This window comes from Mauremys mutica, chromosome 2, assembly GCF_020497125.1.
Source record: "Mauremys mutica isolate MM-2020 ecotype Southern chromosome 2, ASM2049712v1, whole genome shotgun sequence".
In the NCBI taxonomy this organism is placed as follows: Eukaryota; Metazoa; Chordata; order Testudines; family Geoemydidae; genus Mauremys; species Mauremys mutica.
In genome coordinates, this window is record NC_059073.1 from 280655188 (window position 1) to 280677317 (window position 22130).

The 22130-nt window shown below is 42.0% G+C and overlaps 1 protein-coding gene and 1 long non-coding RNA gene across 8 annotated transcripts in view; one reads left to right on the top strand and one right to left on the bottom strand.

Annotated features, from left to right (window-relative positions):
* Positions 1-22130, top strand: part of PRKAG2 (protein kinase AMP-activated non-catalytic subunit gamma 2) — a 378851-nt gene that overhangs the window by 353624 nt on the left and 3097 nt on the right. For 3 of the 6 annotated variants that reach the window (XM_045003264.1, XM_045003267.1, XM_045003266.1), the window contains 6 exons: positions 476-530; positions 2382-2508; positions 7621-7786; positions 11048-11085; positions 12768-12914; positions 18617-18710. In XM_045003264.1, the coding sequence (XP_044859199.1) occupies positions 476-530; positions 2382-2508; positions 7621-7786; positions 11048-11085; positions 12768-12914; positions 18617-18710 (627 nt within the window). Of the gene's footprint in view, positions 1-475; positions 531-2381; positions 2509-7620; positions 7787-11047; positions 11086-12767; positions 12915-16300; positions 16433-16939; positions 16994-18616; positions 18752-22130 lie in introns of all 6 variants that reach the window. The other 3 variants (XR_006576562.1, XR_006576561.1, XM_045003265.1) reach the window with 3 other exon arrangements.
* Positions 1-22130, bottom strand: part of LOC123362781 — a 76892-nt gene that overhangs the window by 32248 nt on the left and 22514 nt on the right. The gene's annotated exons all lie outside the window — the stretch shown is intronic.

A 22130-nucleotide genomic window follows, 5' to 3' on the forward strand; every position in this document is an offset into this window, starting at 1 on the left:
TTTGTTACCAGTTAGCTAATTTAGATTTTCTGGGTGACATCAGGTCTACTGGCCAAAAGATGTGCACCAAGAGTCAAAAATATAATATATAGACAGCACATCTAAGAACCACAGTTACTGTAAGCCTTCATCCAATGGATGAATCTTCTCTTCATGATGTTTTGTATTGCTATAATGACACCTAGTGGTGATACTCTTCTTTTTCATTACTTTAATTCTTGTTTAAATAATTCCTATAGATCCCTTTGCTGATTGTCCCTTTAACTTCAGTGTAGAGGGCTCACTGTCAAAAGTACCCCTGCACATTTATTTAACTTTAAAAAAGAATTCTAGATGTTTGTCTGATTGTGAGCCTTTGTAACTTCTTATCCGTTTTAATTTTATAGCAGGGAGTTGTTATAAACATTATAGTAATTGTCCACTTCCTTGTAGCTAAAACATTGACTTTTTAAAATGTTTGGTTTTTTTAATATAGAGCTTTATTTACAAGAAACTTTTAAGCCTTTAGTGAACATCTCCCCGGATGCAAGGTAAGTTTCTGTTGCTTGCTTTTAAATTGTGCTGATCATGGAATTAGTACTAGGGATTTCTTTACGTTAAAGAGAAACAGGATTTTAATTTGTGAACTAGAGTAAGATAACGAAGAATGGAAAGACTCTTTGCATGTTTTTATTTAAGTGACTCAAAGGAAGAACGCTCAAAAATCAGCGTTGAGTCCAGTAGGATATCTTGTAGCATTGCAGCAACTTACGAGCTTGCCACAAACCCCTTGTTTAATTCCCTTCAGTGCACTTGTCAGGAAGGGGATGGGGCCAATGACATGACTGCTTTTTAATTTGCATACCTATCAGAGCAGAGAAAACAAATATTGTAGGGAAGATGATTCTTACGTACATCACTTCACGAATCCTAATTACCAAGGAAAATCATTTGTCTAAGTGTTACTCTGATAAATACATGCTACTGATGCAAGAAGTGTTAATCAATATACTAACTTTTTGGAGCTATGTCCTAAGCATTTGTTCCAACAGTCTGGGAAGTGTCAGTACTTCAAGGGTTAACCTTACATTAAAAATGAGCAATGTCTTGTCGCAAATGCAGCAAAGAGTCCTGTGGCACCTTATAGACAAAATGTCTCAAATGATTAGTTGATAATCAGTTATTTTTCTTGCCATCAAACTAACATTTTCTATTTCCTACTGTGCTTCCAGCTTTCAAGAAGAGTAAGGCTATGTCTACACAACCGCAGTAAGTTGACCTAAGTTACGCTACTCCAGCTATGTGAATAACGTAGCTGGAGTTAATGTAGCTTAGGTCGACTTACTGCGGGGTCTACACCGCACTAGGTTGATGGGAGACACTCTCCGGTAGACTTCTGGCTGTAGCATAGACATAGCCTAAGACTAGATTGTTCAACTATAACAGGGTTCAAAAAAGAACTAGATAAGTTCATGGAGGATAGGTCCATCAATGGCTGTTAGCCAGGATGGGCAGGGATGGTGTCACTTGATGGTTACCTGTTCTGTTCATTCCTTCTGGGGCACTTGGCATTGGCCACTGTCAGAAGACAGGATACTGGGCTGAATGGACCTTTGGTCTGACCCAGTATATCCGTTCTTATGTTCAGGGGATTGTTAATGTCATACACCCTTTCCTCTCTTGGTCACTATTTCAAATTCAATCAGTGTTACTGCCCTCTAACATTTGTCCCACCCCCCAATCATCTCTGTGGCATATGTTTAATCAGATGGTGATCTTGGCTCCATTTCTTGTGGACAAGTGTATACATCCTGAAAGGCAATTGCCATTAAATAATAATTTATAATACAAAATTGGCATTGCTGGATGTCTCAACGAACCGTTTGAAAGAGTGTACAGTGAAAGTGAACACTCTTCTCCCTGATGTGATCCTTTCAGCTGAGGATTGAGGTACATCCAGCGCAAAAGAGTTGGAATACTGTACACTGTCACTCTCTGTGTGTTTCTCTTTGAATAGAGGGCATTTGTTTTGAGTGCCATTAATTGGCTTTATTTTTGAAGTGACTATTGTCCTAATGAAAAACTTAAATTGTGGAGAAATGTTGCGTCTACTAACTTCTCTGTTATAATGGTTCACTGTCCCTCAATATTTACTGATACCAAAGGTTTACTAAAATGTTGATGTATATCTGTGTGCATGTGGTTGTCTTCAACAATAGTGAAAGTAAACTTGCTGATATTTTTTTGCTATGTGTAAGTTCTGCAATTTCTCTAGGATTTTATGTGAAAATTAGGGTAGATAATTATTGGTCTTGTGTATTCTTTGTGATGCTCTTATGTCAGAGTACGTTTTGGAATTTTACAGTCAGAATTCACTAACAGATGTAATGATTTTTCCTCAGCCTTTTTGATGCTGTATATTCATTGATCAAAAACAAAATCCACAGATTGCCAGTTATTGATCCTGTCAGTGGGAATGCACTTTATATACTTACCCATAAAAGAATCCTCAAGTTCCTCCAGCTTTTTGTAAGTAGTTTAAAATGTACTTTGACTGACTGATTTTAAATAGAAGCCTATTACTGTTAATAATGTAAACCCTTCATTGGAATCTTTTCTTGAGTAAACACTTTAATTTGAACATTTTTGCTTGTAAGTGGCGTTGCATGTTTTCTTGACAGAAAAGATATGATGGAAGGAAAGATAAAAAATGTTGTTGGCTTCTTCCCCTGTCCCTCCCCCCTCCATGCATTTAGAAAAAGTTGGTAGCTGACACAGACTGTCCTACATTCTATTGTTTTGCTGTCTTCTCTCCAGTAACAGTACTGCAAAAAAATGTCCGGTTCAGCTCAAATTCCAGAGAGACTGGAATTTCCTTAGGTTAGTCTTGCAACTTCTGTCATGGTGGTGAGAATGAAGCAAGAGAGGATTACTGTAGTTCATACTGTGTTCAGAGAAGCCCTTATAGAATTTTAGAAGATTAGATAACACAAGAACTAGGGGCCACCAAATGAAATTAATAGGCAGCAGGTTTAAAACAAATAAAAGGAAGTATTTCTTCATGCAACCTATGGAACTCCTTGCCAGAGGATGTTGTGAAGGCCAAGACTGTAACAGGGCTCAAAAAAGAACTAGATAAATTCATGGAGGATTCACCAATGGCTATTAGCCAGGATAGGTAGGGATGGTGTCCCTAGCCTCTGTTTGCCAGAAGCTGGGAATGGGCGACAGGATGGATCATTTGATGATTACCTGTTCTATTCATTTCCTCTGAAGCCCCTGGCATTGGCCATTGTTGGAAGACAGGATACTGGGCTAGATGGACCTTTGGTCTGACCCAGTATGGCTGTTCTTATGTTCTTAATGTTCTGAGCAGCCAGAATAGGTGGTGTTTTGGATGGGAAAGCAGGTTTTGAACTAAGTACACAGTCCAGAATTATTACGCTTTGTCTTTCTGTTCCTGCCATTTTTTGTTGTTTTGCTTTCAGTGGATTGAAAAAGGGAAAGATGCAGCTTAGGGTCAAATGCATATTATGTGTTGTTATTACATAAGCTTAGATAAATATACAGCTTCAGAATGGAAAAAGTTCACTTTCTAATCTTAATTCTGCACCTCTTTGATAACATTGTTTTAGATCTGAACCTGTTTTTCAGCTTAACTCAAATATACTTATTGGTATGAAACTCTGATGAGGTGATCCACCAGCTGGTTCTGTGCTTCCATGAGGTGAGAAGCCTCGATGGATTGAATGCACTATGCAGAACTGCCACAGATGAATTGCTTCCTGACACAGAGGGGAAGAGCACGTGCACCTTGTCTGTTGATGTAGAACATGGCTGTCATGTTGTCTGTGACACCCAAAACTACCTTGTTCTCAATGTGAGGCAGGAACACCTAGCAGGCTAGGTGGATCACCTAAGCTCTCTGATGTTGATATGGAGAGAGAGTTCTTTTGGGGACCAGAGGCCTTGAAACCTGAGGTCCCTCAGGTGGGTTCTCCTGCCCAGCAACAACATGTCTGAGACCAACAACATCGAAAGTTGGGACTGTGAAAAGGGTACACCTGCACAGACCACGTAATGGTCCAGCCACCACTCCAGGGAGACGAGGACTTGAGAAGGTTCAGTGAGAATAGAGTCTAGATGGTGATGGACAGGCAAGTACACTGTGGCCAGCGATACTTAAAGAGGTCTGAGACGCAGCCTTGCGTGTTGCACGATGCTATGTGGCCCAGCTCTGCACTTGTTGTAACCAGGTGGGCCTTGAGGGGATCTTTATCAGGGTTGTGATCTCCCCAAACCAATCTTCCAGGAGCAAGGCTCTGGCCTGAATGGAGTTGAGAACCTCCCAGATGAACTCCATCCTCTGTAGTGGGATGAGGGTGGACTTTTGTGTGTTTATTAGCAGGCCTAGGGCCTGGAAGGATGATTGGATGAAGTGGATGTTGGATTCCACCTGAGCCCTGGACTGATCTTTGACAAGTCAATTGTCTAGATACGGGAAGACATGTACTCCCCCTTTCCTCAGGAAGGCAGCTACCACTGCCATGCATTTGGTGAAGACACGTGGTGGAGCAGCTGACAGGTCAAATGGAAGCACCGTGAACTGGTAATGTACCTGGTTTACGATGAATCTGAGGATCCTTTTGTGGCCTTGGAAAATCGATATGTGAAAGTATGTATCTTTTAAATTGAGGGTGGCATATCAATCCCCTGGATTCAGAGAGGGAATGATGGTAGTGGTTGAGACAGTGAAGGTCTAGAATAGGTCTGAGACCATCCTTGGCTTCTGGAATCAGGAAATAACAGGAGTAGAACCCCTTTCCTTTCCTTTCAAGTTTTATGGAATCTCTTCTACAGCTCCCACCCAAAGGAGGGACTGGACTTCCAGTACCAATAGTTGCTCATGAGATGGGTCCCTGAAGAGGGGAAAGGAGGGAGGGTGGGAAGGTGAGGTAGACACAAGCTGGAGGGTGTATCTCACTTCTACCATGCTCAGCACCCAGCAGTACAAAGTAGTGCAGGCCCAGGCTCTGAAGAAATGGGATGGGGCAGTCCAAAACAGGAAAGGGGGGGGGGGACTGGATCTGATATCATGGAAACTGGGATGTTCCATCAAAAGGAATGCTTCAAGCTCCCCAAGTTCCTGGGGGTGTCTTTCATTGGATCCAAGGTGAAGCTGGCGGAGGTCTATGCCTAAACCCCCTGTTCTTTCTCCTCTGTGTGTCCTGCTGGCTGGCAGGGCGAAGTACCAGCCAGCCTGTTGGGTCCTGTAATGTTTCCTAGAAGCCGCTGAGGTATGCAGCCCCAGGGACTTCAAGGTTGCCCTGGTATCCTTAAGGCCATGAAGCTTAGCATCACTTTGCTCCAAGAAGAGTGAGGACCCTTCAAAGGGGTGATCCTGAAAGGTTTGCTGAACCTCATGAGTAAATCCAGATGACTGTAACCATGAGCTCCTGTGCACGGTTACAGCTAAGGTCATGGATCTGGCTGCAGAGTCAGCCACGTCCACGGCTGCCTGTAAGGAGGCCCTTGATACTGTTTTTCCTTCTTCGACCAGTGAGGAGAACTCCTGTCTGGCTTCTTGAGGGAGCAGGTCTTTAAACTTTTGCATGGCATACCATATATTAAAGCCATAGCGGCCCAGTAGTGCCTGCTGGTTTGCTATGTGAAGTTGCAGTTCTCCTGTAGTATAGACCTTTCTGCCAAATAAGTGTAGCCTTTTGGGATCCTTCGCTTTAGGCATTGCTCCCAACTGACCTTAGTGATCTCTTCGTTAGCGGCTGAAACTACCAGGGATCCTGGAGTGGGGTATGAGTATAAGAACTCATAACCCTTAGTTGGCATGAAATACTTCCACTCTGTACGCTTTGCCATGGGAGGAAGGGACACAGGAGTCTGCCATAGCACCTTGACTGGGTCCATGAAAGCCTCAGTGAGTGGCAGGGTCACCCTCGATGGGCCCACAGCTGTCATGATATCCAGTTTTGAGGCCACCCACTTTAGTAAGTCTTAGTGAGCCTTGTGGTCAGCCTGGGGAGGAAACACACCAGTTGTCACCACAGCCTCATCTGGGGAGGAGGAAGAGGAATCCAGCACTGGCTGGGGGGCATCCACCTCTCTTTGTGTTTTTCCCGGAACTTTTTCCTCTTGAAGTTTGGTACCGAAGTCCAGTCTCTCGGCGAGGTACCAGTGGTCCTCTGTTCTCAGAGGCCACCAAGTAGGAGCGCCTTTAGAAAGAGCCTGGGCCGGCGGGGAACCATGGATTCCAGAAGGCCATTGCATGCACTCGGTGTCACTCCTGCATTTGGGGCAATAGTGGAGTAGGAGTGCCTCCGGGAGTAGCGAGGGTGAGATGAGTATGATCTCATTTCCAATGAGGAGTCCTGGTGAGGCAACAAGGGCGATGCAGACCCTGTTGGTGCCGGAGATGATGATGAGCAGTGGTGAAGCCTGCAATGAGGCTGTCAAGGAGCCAGGTGGTGGCCGGAGAAAGATGGTTCCCTGCCACTCAGTGGCACTGGCAACACCGATTCCAGCATTGCCAGAGATGGAGGCACTGGCAACAAAAGGAGGTCCTTGGCTGCTGTGAACATTTCAAGAATTGATGGCACCATAAACATACTGGAGCCACGTTGCCTGCCTGAGGTCGGTGCCTCTAAATTCAGTGGAACCCTGCATAGGTACTAGAGTTGCTGGTGCTAAGGTGGAAGAGTGTGTGCCAGCACAGATCTCAATGTATCCCAGTGCCCATGTCTGACTGACTTCTGTGCTGGGGATCAACCTCTTTCTGGCTGCTTCTTGTTTTTCTTCTTAGGCACCAGGCTCTGCACTGACACCGAGGCACTTGGCACCAAGTCCAAGCAATTCAGTTCTAAGCAGGTCTCAGAGCTGCCTCCATGAGAAAGCCCTTCAGTCTCGCTTCCCTGTCCTTTTTTGTGCAAGATTTGAAGTCCTTACAGATCTGGCAGCGGTCCTTCTTTGAGCCTCTTCCAAGCACTTGAGACAGCTCAAGTGTATGTTGCTCAAGGGCATTGACTTGCCACAGGAAGCACTGTGCTTGAAGCCCGGTGACCAAGGCATGCCGCAGCACCTGGAGACGGACAAACTTCACTAACTGATTGGAGAAGGGTCCAACACTAATGTAACTGAAAAAAAACTGACTAACTGATTATTTACTCTAGAAAATAGCAAAAACCATTGTGAAGTTTGCCGAAGCAACCAGAGCAGTTCCATCAACTGTCATGGGCGGTAACAAAGAACTGAGGGGGCATAGCATCATCAGGGCCCTTTCTACTGGCGCTATGAGTGCACAACACCAGGGAGCACCAGAGCTGACCTGCCAGATACCACTAGGGGAAAAAATTCCAGCAGCTGTTTTCGGGGCGTGCACACACCTACACTGGAATGGAGATGTGCAAGCACTTGAAGAAAACTGCATTGTAAACCCATAGATTTTTAGGCTAGAAGGGACCCTTCTGATTATCTAGTCTGAGCTCCTGTATAACACAAGGCACCGAACATACCCAAAATCATTCCTAGAGTATATCTTTTAGAAAAACACCTAATCTTGATTTTAAAATTGTCAGTGATGGAGAATCCACCATCATTTGTGCATGAATGTATTTTTAACTCTCCTAGGTGTCAGAAATGCCAAAGCCTGCCTTTATGAAGAAGAACCTGGATGAACTTGGGATAGGAACTTATCACAACATTGCCTTCATACATCCAGACACTCCTATTATTAAAGCCTTGAACATATTTGTAGACAGAAGGATATCTGCATTACCAGTTGTGGATGAGTCAGGTATGTATTAAGCTGTACAAGAATATAAGGGGGAGTGATAGTGTGTTTCGTTTTTAATTTGCTATTTTGTACAATTATCTGTGCTGAAACCATCCCTAAATCTCTCTTTATACCATCCAGCCACTTGCTGATCAAACAACAAGGGAGAGGAGGGGATAGAACAGGGGTCTCAAACATGCGGCCCTCGGAGCTCTTCCCTGCGGCCCGCGGAGCTCCCCCAGTTACTTCCTGTCGCCGCCAAACTCCCCTCACCCCCGCCCCCCTCCCCGAGTTATTTTCTGTGCCTAAGCTCCCCGCGCGCTGCTCCCCAATGTTTGGGGCCGGGTCTCTCCCCTGGCCCCACCTGCCGCCCCCACGTGCCTCCCCCCAGTGTCTCCCGGCCCCCACTTGCTGCCCCCTCACCGCCTGGGAGCTCACGCTGACTCCACTCCTCCGCTATGCCGGCTTCCGGCATCACCTGCTGCCGCAGGGTCCTAGCGCCCCCCTGCACTAGGGCCAGGGCAGGCTGCCCTTCCCCTGCCCTTCTGCCCTAGTCCTGAGACTCTCCAATGCCCCGAGCCTCTCCAATGCCTCAAACCCCTCACCCACAGCCCTCACCCCTGCACCCCCTCCTATCCCCAAACTCCGTCCCAAAGCCTGCACCCCCACCCCCTGCCGCAGCCTGGAGCCTGCACCGAGCACAGAGCCTGTACTCCAGACCCCCCTCCCCCATCCAAACTCCCTCCCAGAGCCTTAGGCAGTAAATCTAAGTGCGTGTTTTGTCCTTTGAGTGAGGTGCATTACTGACTGTATATATTTATTAAAACTGCTTGGAAATGACTTCGTCAAAAAAAAGAACACTCATGGAAGAAAAGAGAGTTTTCCAAGACAAATGGGAGAATTTATATTTTTTCACAGAGGTAAAAGATAAAATTCAATGCCTTATTTGTCAGCAAACGATTGCTGTTCCCAAGGAGTATAACGTGCGTCGGCACTATGACACGATGCACCGTGGAAAAATATGATGCATTCACCGGAAAAATCCAAGAGGAAAAAGTTCAGCAACTTAAAGCAGCATTTGCCAAGCAAAGAAATTTATTTTCAGGGATTAACAAGTCTAGCAAAGATTCAGTAAGAGGAAGTTTTGTGATAAGCGAAATGATAGCTAAATCATCGTGACCTTTTACAGAAGGCTTATTCATAAAAGAATGTCTTATGAAGGCCAGTGAAATTTTATGTCCTGATAGGAAGAAAGTTTTTGAAGGCATAAGCTTGTCTGCAAATACAGTTGCCTGCAGGATAACGGATTTAGCTGATAATGTGCAAAAACAATTGATTCAAATGGCAGAAGACTTTGAAGTATTTTCAATTGCTCTTGATGAGAGTACAGATGTATCAGATACCGCACAGTGTGCAGTGTTCATTAGAGGTGTGGACTGCAATTTGAATATAACTGAAGAATTGCTAGACTTAATGCTACTGAAGGGTACCACAACGGGACGTGACATATTTCAAGGATTGGAAGAGTGCATTGAAAAAGCTGCGCTGCCATGGAACAAACTCGTATCTTTGGCTACGGACGGTGTGCCATCAATGTGCTCTGAAAACATTGGTGTGGTTGGATTATTGAAGACCAAACTGAGCAGCCTCAATATACCAGGAATTAGCTTCACCAGTATACATTGTATTTTGCACCAAGAAGCCCTGTGTAGTAAAAGTCTACAAATGAAAGAAGTTATGGATGTAGTTGTTAAAACTGTTAATTTTATACGTGCACGAGGGCTGAATCACAGACAGTTCACTTCTTTTCTAGCAAGTATGGACAGTGAATATGGGGAACTTCTGTATCACACTCAAGTTAGATGGCTGAGTCGTGGAAATGTTTTGAAGCGTTTTTTGCACTTAAAGAGGAGATTGATTCCTTCATGAAAATGAAAAACAAGGAGGTTCCACAGCTTGCTGATTCCACTTTTATCTGCAACCTTGCTTTTCTAACAGATGTAACTGATCACCTGAATGCACTGAACTTGAAACTTCAGGGTAGAAAACAGGTGATAACACAGATGTATGACAGTATTAAGTCATTCAAAGTCAAGCTTACTTTATGGGGGAAACAGCTGACTGCTGGCAATTTGGTCCATTTCTCAACTCTGAATTCCTTAGGAAAAGTTGAACCCAAATCCTTGAAAGAATATGCAGAGATCATTTCTAACTTACACAAACAGTTTGATGTGCGGTTTAAAGATTTCAAGGCACTTGAACCACATTTTCAACTTTTTTCCACACCATTTGCTGTTGAAATTGACAATGTTGCAGAGGAAATGCAGATGGAGTTAGTGGAGCTTCAGTGTGACACGATTTTGAAGCAGAAGTATACAGATGTTGGAATTCCAGAATTCTACAGGTTTCTTTCACAAGAAAGATTTCCCATGTTGTTCTCTGCTTCTGCAAGGATAATGGCAATGTTTGGAAGTACATATATATATGTGAACAGTTTTTCTCTTCCATGAAGATTAACAAATCTGTGTTAAGGTCAAGGCTCACTGATGAACATTTGCAAGCAACACTGAGATTGGTTTCGTCTCAGGATATCAAACCTAATATTGATGCTCTGGTTGATGCAAAACGCTGCCAGCTAAGTGGCCAAAAATGAAATGACTGTCAAAATTAGCACTGACGTTTCACATTACAGTTAAAGAAGTTAATAAAAAAGTTAATAAATTGACTTTTAATAGCATACTATATTTTAATACTATACTACTATATTACTCTTCATTTTTTTTTCTGCCTACCTCCAGGCGCTTCCCGCCGCCAAGCCGCCAAACAGCTGTTGGTGGCGCTTAGCACTTTCCAGGAGGGAGGGGGAAGGAGCGGGGAGCCGCGCTCTTAGGGGAGGAGGTGGAGAAGAGACAGGGCAGGGGCGGGGCCTCATGGAAGGGGTGGATTGGGGGTGGGGCCAGGGGCAGCAAGGGGGCGTGTCAGTGATGCGGCCCTCGGGGTCATTTGAGTTTGAGACCCCTGGGATAGAATATAATTTGAGATGCAAGAAATAAGCAAATGAAAAATCCAAGTTAACAGGCCTAGAAGATCTTATAATATCACCCCCCTGTTCAGTTAGCCAGATGTTCACTGTAACATGTCAAAAGTTTTTTTTTCATTCTTGATCTAATTTTTTTCCTTGTAATTATAAGGTAATTAATGAAACTAGGATGCAAGGAAAATAACTTTTTTTTTTCTTTTGTTTCTAAAACAGTTTACTAACTTTTTTTTTTTCATTTTTAGGAAAAGTTGTAGATATTTATTCCAAATTTGATGTCATAGTAAGTATCTTTTAAATTTTGTAAAATGTTTTAAAGTGTGTCTTTTGAAATTGTAGTCCTTCAGTTGTTTGCTTCAGCTATTACTTATTCCCTTACTTTTAATTTGATGAACTGGCTAAAACACTGCTTTCATTCACTTTGCACAGTATTTTTTCTGGCTTATTAGCATTTCTTATGCATGTGCATCTGGTGGTCTACGTTACTCATGGCATCACAATAGAGGACGTATAGGTTTCATCCCCTCCCCTGAGTTCAGACATCCTCTTCTTAACTACTGCTGCACCAGAGCCTGACTCTTTCAGAGAGTTTTAGAGTGAGGATTTCCTCTTACAGGTTGCTGGGAGTTTCATATGACTGGATTTTTACGCCTGGGGGAATTCTGCCACTGCGCACATGCAGACTTCATGTTCCCCTGCAGATTTATTTGCTTCCCCACAGAAAATGATGGGGAAGCAAAGGGAAGCTGTGCAGGGAAGTGGGAGCTGGGGACTCTCATGGGCATAGTTTGGGGGCATATTACACCCCCAAACAGAGGCGAGGTGTGCAGGGGCACTGCCGTCCCATTTCTGCGAGTGCAAAGCTGCCCAGCTGAAGAAGGGTGCCACTTGGCTGGCTGTTGCTGACCCTGCAGCTGGATGCCACTTCCTGAGTCCTAGTGCTGGTTGTGCTCCCCTTCTGTGTGCTGGGAGCCATCCTGTTTTCTGTACAATGAGTGCCTGCGGTGGGGCAGGGTGGTGGGGTGGAAGGAACGGAATGGGGTGGGATAGGGCAGGGGGAGGAGGATGTGGGAGTGAGGGGAGGGGGTGGGGCAGGGAACAGTAGGGAGGGGAATAAACAGATGTGCAGTTTGTAATGCCCATGAGTAATAGCCAAACCAGTGGATACCTCGTTATGAAAGGGAAAGATAGTTAAGTTCCTTACCTGTAACTCTTCTCATAAGAGAGGGCATCCAGTGGTCTGGGCAAAACTCTGAATATGAAAGTAGTCCTGATCCAGACTGTAGATGTTATCTATAATACTTTTAATTAACCCTCGCACTTCAGTAGTGATACTGGTGATGTGTTTTATTTAGTTCACGTAGTTCCAGCTTTGGAAGTTACCTTTTGGTGTCAGATTGCAGTGCCAGAAAAGTCTAGCAGTGGGAGTCTGAGCTCAAGCAGGGAAGAAGATGGTGGGTCTGGGGATGAAGCCTAAGATGCCCCCATTGTAGCATACTGAGCAGGTCTAACTCATGAGTAATGCTCATGGCAGTGGATATGCTCCTTCATGAGAAGAACAAACTACAAGTAAGGTAGCCAAGTTTCTCTTTATTGCTGATGTCTCTTAAATCTCTAGAACTTCAGTTGACCTTCAAATTTTCTACTCCTTGTACAAAAGTAGATGGAGCAGCATTGAACCGCCTACCCAAAGATCATTCAGCAAAGGGAGTTCTTCATTGGCCTGGTGAACAATTGTGTATTAATTGTTGTTGTCAAGTTTGTTTTGGGGTGTTTAACAGAAGTGCTTGCTTGGCTGTATTTATAAGCTGAAGGACTTTGATATACTTTGCTTAATATATGAAGCGGAATAGCCATCAATTTACACCAAAATATGTAACTGGATATTTGCATTGATAGTTTAATGACAAATACCTCCTTGTCTCTTGTGAAGACTAATAATGATTCCTCTAATTTATTTTTCAGAACCTGGCTGCTGAAAAAACCTATAATAATCTAGATATCACAGTAACGCAAGCCCTCCAGCACCGTTCTCAGTATTTTGAAGGTGTTGTGAAGTGCAGTAAGCTGGAAACACTGGAGACCATTGTTGATAGAATAGTGAAGGCTGAGGTGAGATTACTTTGTTCACTTTAGTATCTTAAAGCACTAAGACAACAAGGGTACCAAATAGTGCATAAGCATCCTTTCATCAAAGTCCAATAAAATAACACAAAGCAATGTTGATGGTTCACTGTAGATGTTGCTTCTTACATTAGCATGTGTAGATATCAGTGTTGATTTACTAGGTTTATCAACGGGGGCACTGGTAATTTGCAGGTGATTTTTGGTGAAATCAGTACAACTTTGTTGAGGACTTGGCAGGTGATGGGGGAATTGCAAGATATTTTTTGTAGCTTATATCTCCACTTAGCCCCACTGCTATGTTTTCTACTTGATATCAGTGGACAATGGAAGAATCAAAAATAATGTTGTTCAAGAGAAACGCTGCTTTTGGAACATACTTGACAACAAATGCACAGTCCTGCAAACTGCACTGTGGATGCCTAACGCTTTGCAGCTGACAAGCTATGTCTGAGAGTGCATGTCATATTTTTCAGAAGTAACTTCAGGATCAAAACCATTATTAGAGTGGGTGAGGGCCTATGCAAAGACGGCATACTTTTTTGCGTAGCTGTAAGATAATTATATATGTATATATATTTATAATAATAATTAAAGCTGAATAATATAGTCAGTTAAAGGAGGGTAATATAACTAATGCCAATCAACATGGGTTTATGGAAAATAAATCCTTTCACACTAACTTGATTTTTTTTTTTTTCATGAGAGTCCCAGCTTGGCTGATAAAGAGAATAGTGTTGACCTAATATGCTCAGATTTCTGTAAGGCATTTGATTTGGTACCACATGACATTTTGATTAAGAAACTAAATAATACAAAATTAATATGGTATACATTAAATGGACTTAAAAATTGGCTGATTAGTCTCAAAATGTAACTGTGAACAGGGAATCACGACTAGGCGTTTTTAGTGGGGTCTTGTAGGGATTGGTTCTGGCCCCATGCTATCTAGCATTTTTATCAATGACCTGGAAGAAAACAAAATAAAATAATCTCTAAATTTACTGATGACACAGATTGGAGGAGTGGTAAATAATGAAGAGAACAGGTCACTGACAGAGTGATCTGGATTGCTTGATAAGCTGGGCACAAGTAAGCAATATGCATTTTTACATGGCTAAATGTAAATGTATACATCTATTAACAAAGAATGTAGGCGAGACTTACAGGACGGGGAACTCTGTAAAACATTTGGGGGTCATGGTGGATAATCATCTGAACATGAGCTCCCCGTGCAGTGTTGTGACCAGAAGAGCTTATGTGATCCTGGGATGCATAAATGTGAATCTTAAGTAGGAGCAGAGATCATTTTATTCCTGTATCCTGGCTCTGGTGTGACCACTGCTGGAATACTGTCGCCAGTTCTGGTGTCCATAGTTTGAGAAGGATGTTTGATGATTTTTTGGGGGGGCGGGGGGAAGAGGGTTCAGAGTAGAGCCAGGGGAATGATTAAAGGGTTAGAAAACATTTCTTTATAGTGAAGAAATTCAACCTATTTATCTTAATAAAGAGAAGGTTAAGGGGTGACTTGATCACAGTGTATAAGTATCTACATGGAGAACAAATCTTTGATAATGGGCTCTTCAGTCTAGCAGAGAGAGGCATAACCTGATACAATGGTTAGAAGCTGAAGCAAGTCAAAATCAGACTGGAAATAAGGCACAAGTTTTTAACAATGAGGGTAATTAACCATTGGGACACTTCAATGGGGGTTGTGGTGGATTCTCCATCACTAACAGTTTTTAAATCGAGATGAGATGTTTTTCTAAAAGATCTGCTCTAGGAATTTTGAGGAAGTTCTATGACCTGTGTTATATAGGAAGTCAGTATAGATGATCACAGTGGGCCCTTCTGACCTTGGAATCTGTGAATCTGAGATACAGTAAGTGGAAGGCACTGAAGGTATTTGGAACTAAAAGTTGTGGAGATGCTGGCTGACCAGATGGCTAGTGATCATACTGTAATTGGGTCTTAACCAATGTTTCAGTATAATCTGTTGGCATGGTACTCCCAGAAATAAAGACTACTGAGAAATTGGTCACCCATTGCTGATCAGATGGGGAAGAAATATGATAGAATATTATTGGCATCTTTTAAAACTTTTGTGGAATGTCCTTTCAGATTAATTCACTGTCCAGATCATATGACAAGTATAAGTGAAAGAGTTAACAGTGATTTTTAAATTGTTTATAAACTGCAGAGTAACCACTACTTTGAGATGGATGGAGCAGTATACATCTTACAGCTATTTTAGTATGTCTCTAGACTCAGGAAGATCATACCACTCTTTTTGTTTTTTAAAAGGTTTATCTTTACAAAAAGAGAGGAAGACTACAAACTTGGCTTTCTAAATGAAATCTTTAAATGCTGTAGAAACCATCCTGGCAGATTTGACTCTTGGATATCTTTTAAGCATGGAAACCCTTCACACAGGTTTCCAGCACCCCTGGTTATGAGATGCATTTACAACGAGGCAAACTTAAACAACAAATAAGAGTTCAAGCATGCTAAAAGCATAAAGATATGTGTAAATTCAAATGACAAATACATAATATTAACATTACTGCATCATGCATCCCTGATCATGTTTAGTTATGATATACATCTGGTTCCTGATTCTGCCATGTGATGTTACCTGACTGACCAGAGAAGCAGACATTATGAAGTCTAAATCCATTTCACCTGTAGCTGTATCTACCAATGTTTGGGTGCTGTTATCCTCTGTCTTCCTTCTCCAGTATCAATAGACTTCATATAAGGGAGCAAGAGAGAGGTGTCCACCTATCAAGCCCATTTCAGAAAAATCAAAATTACCCATTTCAGTCATCTTCATGAGTCATTTAAAACATATTATTTCAGTTTCTACATCCAAGATGTTGCATCTTCAGGACCCCAATCTTGCATTTATTTAATTTGAGTTAATTCTCAGGATTGTCAGTCCTATTCCTCAGTATTCCATTAGAACTGTATCAGCAGACAATTCCATATCCTCTGGCTTTTTCTGTGCCCGCTAAAGCTTGCAGTTTGTACTACAGTGTGTCTAGAATGACCCATATTATATCTAACTTTCTGTTAATATCTTTAGAGGTCTTAAGTCCATTCCAACAGTTTCAAAAAAGATTCCTTCCCTTGGGAGTGCAAGCTGAGCCTGGTAAGGCCATACTTATCCTCCCTCAGTCTGTAAGAATTACACTGTGTTCCTCAATGGACTCACTTTTTTGCTCACAAGCTTTATGGAATGTCTGGATCCCCCAAATAAGCCAACCATAAGTGCAGAAATACAATGGGAGTGATTTGGACAGCATGTCACACAAGGATGTGGCCCATCTTGGCCTGCCTGCCTGACCCTTCCTCATTAACCTTTGTTTTACCAGGTGACAGCTCCCTGAGAAGGAAAATCACTTTTACAAGAGGAACCTGCTTCTTGAGACTTGCCACTTGATAGCTGCAGTATAGTTCAATTCACACAACTTCAAACATTCACTTAACATCTAATAGGAAAAACTGTATGTATTTTTGTGCACATTGTATAACGAATGAAATTTTTCTATATAAATGGATACACTATAAATACACAAATATAAAATATTTCTCAATGAGTCAGCTTTATGTAGAGGCCCACATATATTCTAGAAATCTGGCCCTGTTCCCGAGTGATGTTAAAAGCTGCCCATTGGCTGGGGGGATTAGTTTGTGTCTTGTGTGTAAAACACTTTTATTTTTATTATAAAAATTCCAGGTGTGGTACTAAATTGATCTTTTTGGTTGCTAAACAAGAATGCGTAATCATACTGGTATTAAGTGTTTAATTGATATACTAATAATTTTTCTTAATGGAACTCACAACACAATGTGAGAAAGATGACCAAGTGATTAAATGTGCATAATATACAGAAAACTAATATCCGTGTCCGAAGTATCACCAGCACAGTTTCATTAGAAGAAAAAAATATAAAAACAGAATTTTCCCCCTTTTCTTTCTATTTCTTTCCTGTGTTCCCCATTTGTATCAGGTGGGTATGACTGTTCAAATACAAGAGAAGAGGAGCTCTAAGGTATCCTGACTGGTATGTAGCTAACCTCAGTCCTAAATTAACGTACCATTACTTTAATCAAACCAGAGATGCTGCTTTCATTCTGTTATCCCCTTGGTAAGGGTGATGAGGTTTCTTCTTTGCACTTACTAGCATTTGAGAAATTTGATTGCCTAGCGCGCTAAGGGGGTTCCAAGGTGTTAATAAAAGAAACAGGAAAGTTGTTAACATTTCAGCTCTGTTTTTTGCCCTTATCACTTGTATCTGTCATCCCTAATCTCATCTTTGAGAGAGAATAATGCCAGTTCTCATCGAAATACTGTGCTGGAAGCAGTAATCTCACTATTTACATTTTTACTCATTTGGACATCTTTCCCATGGGAAAAAAGTGGTGTCTTACAGAAAACTGATTTTTAGTGATATTAAAAAAGAAGAAATGGTTAAATGTTGAACCTTAAGATAAATGATCAAGAGTATTCAGCTGTTAGATATCTACATTTTATACTCAAGTAGATGATCAACTCTTACTCTTGAAGTTTGTCAGTATAACCGTATGTTGCAGTTAAATTTGATTATTCAAACTGAAATTGTTAAACTTTTCACTATTTATGCAACAAGTAAATAATATTGCTCTCAACTTGTAACAAAACTAGATTGGTTAGCTTCACTTTGTTTCTGCTTAGGTTCATTTTTCTGGTCCTGATGAATGCTGCAATGTTTAGATTATAAACTTGGAAGGTGAATATTTGTTGATGAAAACTCTGTTTCTGCTAAATATAAAAAATGTGAAATGTTTCTGTTGGTCTTAAAATTCTACTCTGAAAAGTGACTGTAAAAATATCACCTTGCTATTCACAAATCTCTGGGTATTCAGAGTTGTATCTACTTGGTCTAGCAACCCATCTTTGCTATTTCGCTCTCCTAGCTGTGTTATCTCTGCAGTATGACATGAAATCTGTTCAGGCTTCATGCAAAATTAGCAGAATTGTTGTTCAGGTTCCAATTTTAGAACCAGATTTGGCCCTCAATCTCACCTGTCCAATCCCTTTATAGAGAAGTGTCACTGAAAACAACTTGAATACAATGACCTTGAATAAATCTGACCGCAGAATTTGACATACGCAATCTCCTCTTCCTGATGATGGTGCACATGCAAGGGCACAGCTTGTGAATATAAGATGCCAGGTTGAGTTGGCAGAGGCTTGTCAGTTGGAAAAATCTCTCTTTAAAGTCAAGTTCTTATCATTGTACTCTAATTCATATCAATGTATTCAGAGGTTATTGACTCAAATTTGAAACTCTCAATGGCACTTCAGAGTTGCTTTTCAGAACAGAGCTATGCTAAGTCTTAGTCTTAGGTTTTGTAAAAATAAATTATTATTTCTGAGTTGATATCGCTTGACAGGGTCCCTTTTGCTGCAAAATCACACAAATATTACAACTGTGCGCTCCTTTAAATAGCAGCTTAAGCATGTTGTGATACCACCATATTAAAATGTTAGTCAAGAAACTGATTGAACAATTTCTTCCCTCTAATTCTGAAAATTTGCCCACCTTAAGCACTTTATTTTAGGACTCTTGTTTCACTGTTGCCATTATTTATAAATCAGAAAAATAAAATTCCTATCCAATAAAATGTATTTTCCCTGCTTGCAGGTTCATCGTCTGGTAGTAGTGAATGAAGCAGATAGCATTGTGGGTATCATCTCCCTCTCTGACATTCTACAAGCATTGGTGCTCACGCCAGCAGGTATAGATGCTGCCTTCTGACCTCTTTTCATAAACCTTCAGGTACAGTAGGGTGTAGCATAGCATGCTGTTCTTAGTCTGCTTGATTTTGTTGCTAATGTCTATTATAGACTTTAAGGTCCGAAGGAACCATCAGGTTCCTCTAGTCTGACCTGTACATTGCAGGCCATGGAATCTTGCCCACCCACTCCTGTAATAGACCCATAACCTTTAGCTGAGTGATTGAAGTCCTCAAATCATGATTTAAAGACTTGAAATTACACACCATTTACACTAGTTTAAACCTGCAAGTGACCCTGTGCTCCATGCTGCAGGGTCTCAGCCAGTCTGACTTGGGGGGTGGTGGGGATTCTTTCCTGCCCCCAAATATGGCAATCAGTTAGACCCTGAGCATTTCAGCAAGATCCAACAGCCAGATCCCTGGAAAAGAATTCTCTATAGTAACTCAGAGCCCTCTCCTCTAGGGTCCCATCACTGGCCGTTCGGGATATTTGCTGCTAGCAGTCACAGATCAGCTATATGCCATTGTAAGCAGTTTTATCGTACCATCCCCTCCATAAACTTATCAAGCTCAGTCTTGAACCCAGTTAGGTTTTTTTTACCCCTACTGCTACCCTTGGAAGGCTTCCAGAACGTCAGTCCTCCGATGGTTAGAAACCTTCGTCTAATTTCAAGCCTAAACTTGTTGAATGACCAGTTTATATCAATTCGTTCTTGTGTCCACATTGGTGCTTAACTTAAATAACTCCTCTCCCTCCCTGGTATTTATCCATCTGATGTATTTATAGAGAGCAATTGTATCTCCCCTCAGCCTTTGTTTGGTTAGGCTAAACAAGCCAAGCTCTTTCAGTCTCCTCTCATAAGGTAAGTTTTCCATTACTCCTGATAATCTTAGTAGTTCTTTTCTGCACCTGTTCCAGTTTGAATTCATCTTTCTTAAATATGGGAGACCCAAGTTGTACACAGTACCATTATACATCTCATCTGGAATACTAACACTTCCCTGTCTCTGCTGGAAATATCTTGCCTGATCCATCCTAAGATTGTATTAGCCTTTTTCACAGCCGCATCATTGTCATCCTGAGATCAACCAATACATCCAATTTTCCTCCTCTGTCACTTCAAACAGATAAGTCCCCAGCTTATAGCAAAAATCACCAGATCCAGAAATACTGCTATTATATTTATTGTCTTGGGGTACGTCCATACTACCCGCCCAGGTCAGCGATCGACTTCTCGGAGTTCGATATATCGCGTCTCATCTAGACGCGATATATCAAACTCCGAACACGCTCCCGTCGACTCCGGAACTCCACCACCGCGAACGGCGGTGGCGGAGTCGACGGGGGAGCCGCGGACTTCGATCCCATGCCGTGAGGACGGGTAAGTACTTAGAACTAAGGTACTTCGAGTTCAGCTACGCTATTCGCGTAGCTGAACTTGCGTACCTTAGTTCGAAACCCCCCCCAGTGTAGACCAGGCCTTAGTGTTAAATACTACAACTGTTAAAACATATTGTCTAGTGTACTTTCCATTTTTGGCAGAAAAAACAACTAAATCACCATGTTCAAGTTTGTAGGGAAAGGTGAATCTGGATGATTTATCTCAAGTATTATACCAGCTTTCACCATTAGAGTCAAACTTTGCTTATGGAGTGTAGAACAGAGCATTCCATGAATGCTATTGCTGTTGGCTGTAGAGGCTGCTGCTCCTATATCTCATTTCTAGGGGGAAAAAAACTGGGGCTTATGTTTTGAGAGGAGGAAGTATGGAATCAAAATGTGGGATACTTAATTCCAACTCCTGACAGGTACCCTGTCACATAAATCAGAAGTTTTATAAAACTCTCACCATTTATGCTGATGCTGTTTTGTATTTCTCTCAGCTTAAGCAATGGAAAACAATAGCAGTTTCACTTTTTTATAGTAAGTTTTCACTTTTAGGTTCTACCTAAGTGCTACAAAGTTTTAAGCAAAAACCCTCTTTCCATTTTAATGGGGTGAAGAGACAAACATTTGAGTCAAGATTTTTTTTTGTTTAAACACACAAAGTTTCCTGAATTTTGGGCCAAATTTAATCTGATACCGCCCCTTTAAAAGAAAGTGTCTAACCATAAGCCCAAGTGGAATTTTTCATTTGCATTGATAATGCTAAATTTAGCTTGAGATCAGTCATGGTGTCTGCCTATGTATATGGAGAAAGGAAGTGTGACTGTTAGGAGGAAAGACTACAGGATTTCTCCTCTAAGTGATGGATAGTGGTTGCTGTAGGTAGGGAAAAAAAACTAGTGTGTGGGGGAGAACTTGTGGTATTGAACATAGTGCACAATCTCTCTCCACAACTGTATACATTTGAAGTCCAGCTGTCGCAACCCCAGGTTTCCTGTGGCCATCTGCTGCTACCACCAAGCTTCTCACCTTGGGGCAACCCTTCCTCTGCTCTCTTGTTAGAAGGACCCAGTTGTTTCAAGGAGCAAGGGGTAGGTGTTCTTTGAAGGCCACTACAGAAATTACCACAGCTCCACTCCAGATTGAATTCACAAACTTGTAGTGTATTATTTACAATTAAAACCTATGAATGAACTGATCCTCTTGAAGTGCTCATTGGTCTTTCAAGCCATGGAGTCCTGTGTTCTCCCAGTCTGGTCTCACTGCAGCCCCCTCAGCAGCCCAGACCTCTTTAGTACTTGATCGGCCAGTCTCTGGAGTCTGGAGAAACCTTTCTTGGCAACTTTAGAAAACCTGGATAAAACCACCTCCTGCTGACAAGTCTCCACATTTAACTCAGTCCTCTTCCAATTGCTGACTTTCAAACAAACATTCCAGGGTGGCTCCTAGCAACCTCATGGGCCCTCAGAGTTCTTAGATTTCAAATCTCTATCTTGCTTCCTCACACATTTTACCTCCCTGATACCTAAAATAATAATAATATAAATACAGCACATACCCAGCTGGCTGCCTGGAACTGTAGAAGAGAGAAAGGGCTTGATGCTGCAACCCAGAAGCAGAGGTAGTGGTGAAGAGCCCAAATGAAATCGAGTATACTGAATCGTCTTCCAGCCCTGTCACCACTTGTTCTTCCAGGACAGTTGGACCACCCATTAATCAGGCTCTTCCTCTGTGCTAAAGTAAACTGACGCACCAGCATAATACAGATAGTGTGGGAATCCTTTTTGGCTCAGTCTCAAGTAGGTCTTCACCTTGAGGGAGCTTTAATGCTGATCTTGACTGCCGTCAAGGACCAAAAAAAAAAGAAATCACCAAGGGTCTTTTGTGCCATGGTTCTTGACCTCTTCTTAGAAGAATCATCACCATTGGTTCAGCAACTGTGTGGTTGATTTGCCTTCTATGGCACTTGGCTGCTATGCTGAGGGGCGCCTCTTTTTTAAAAAAAAATAAGCAGTGGTGGTCCAAGTGCCCCT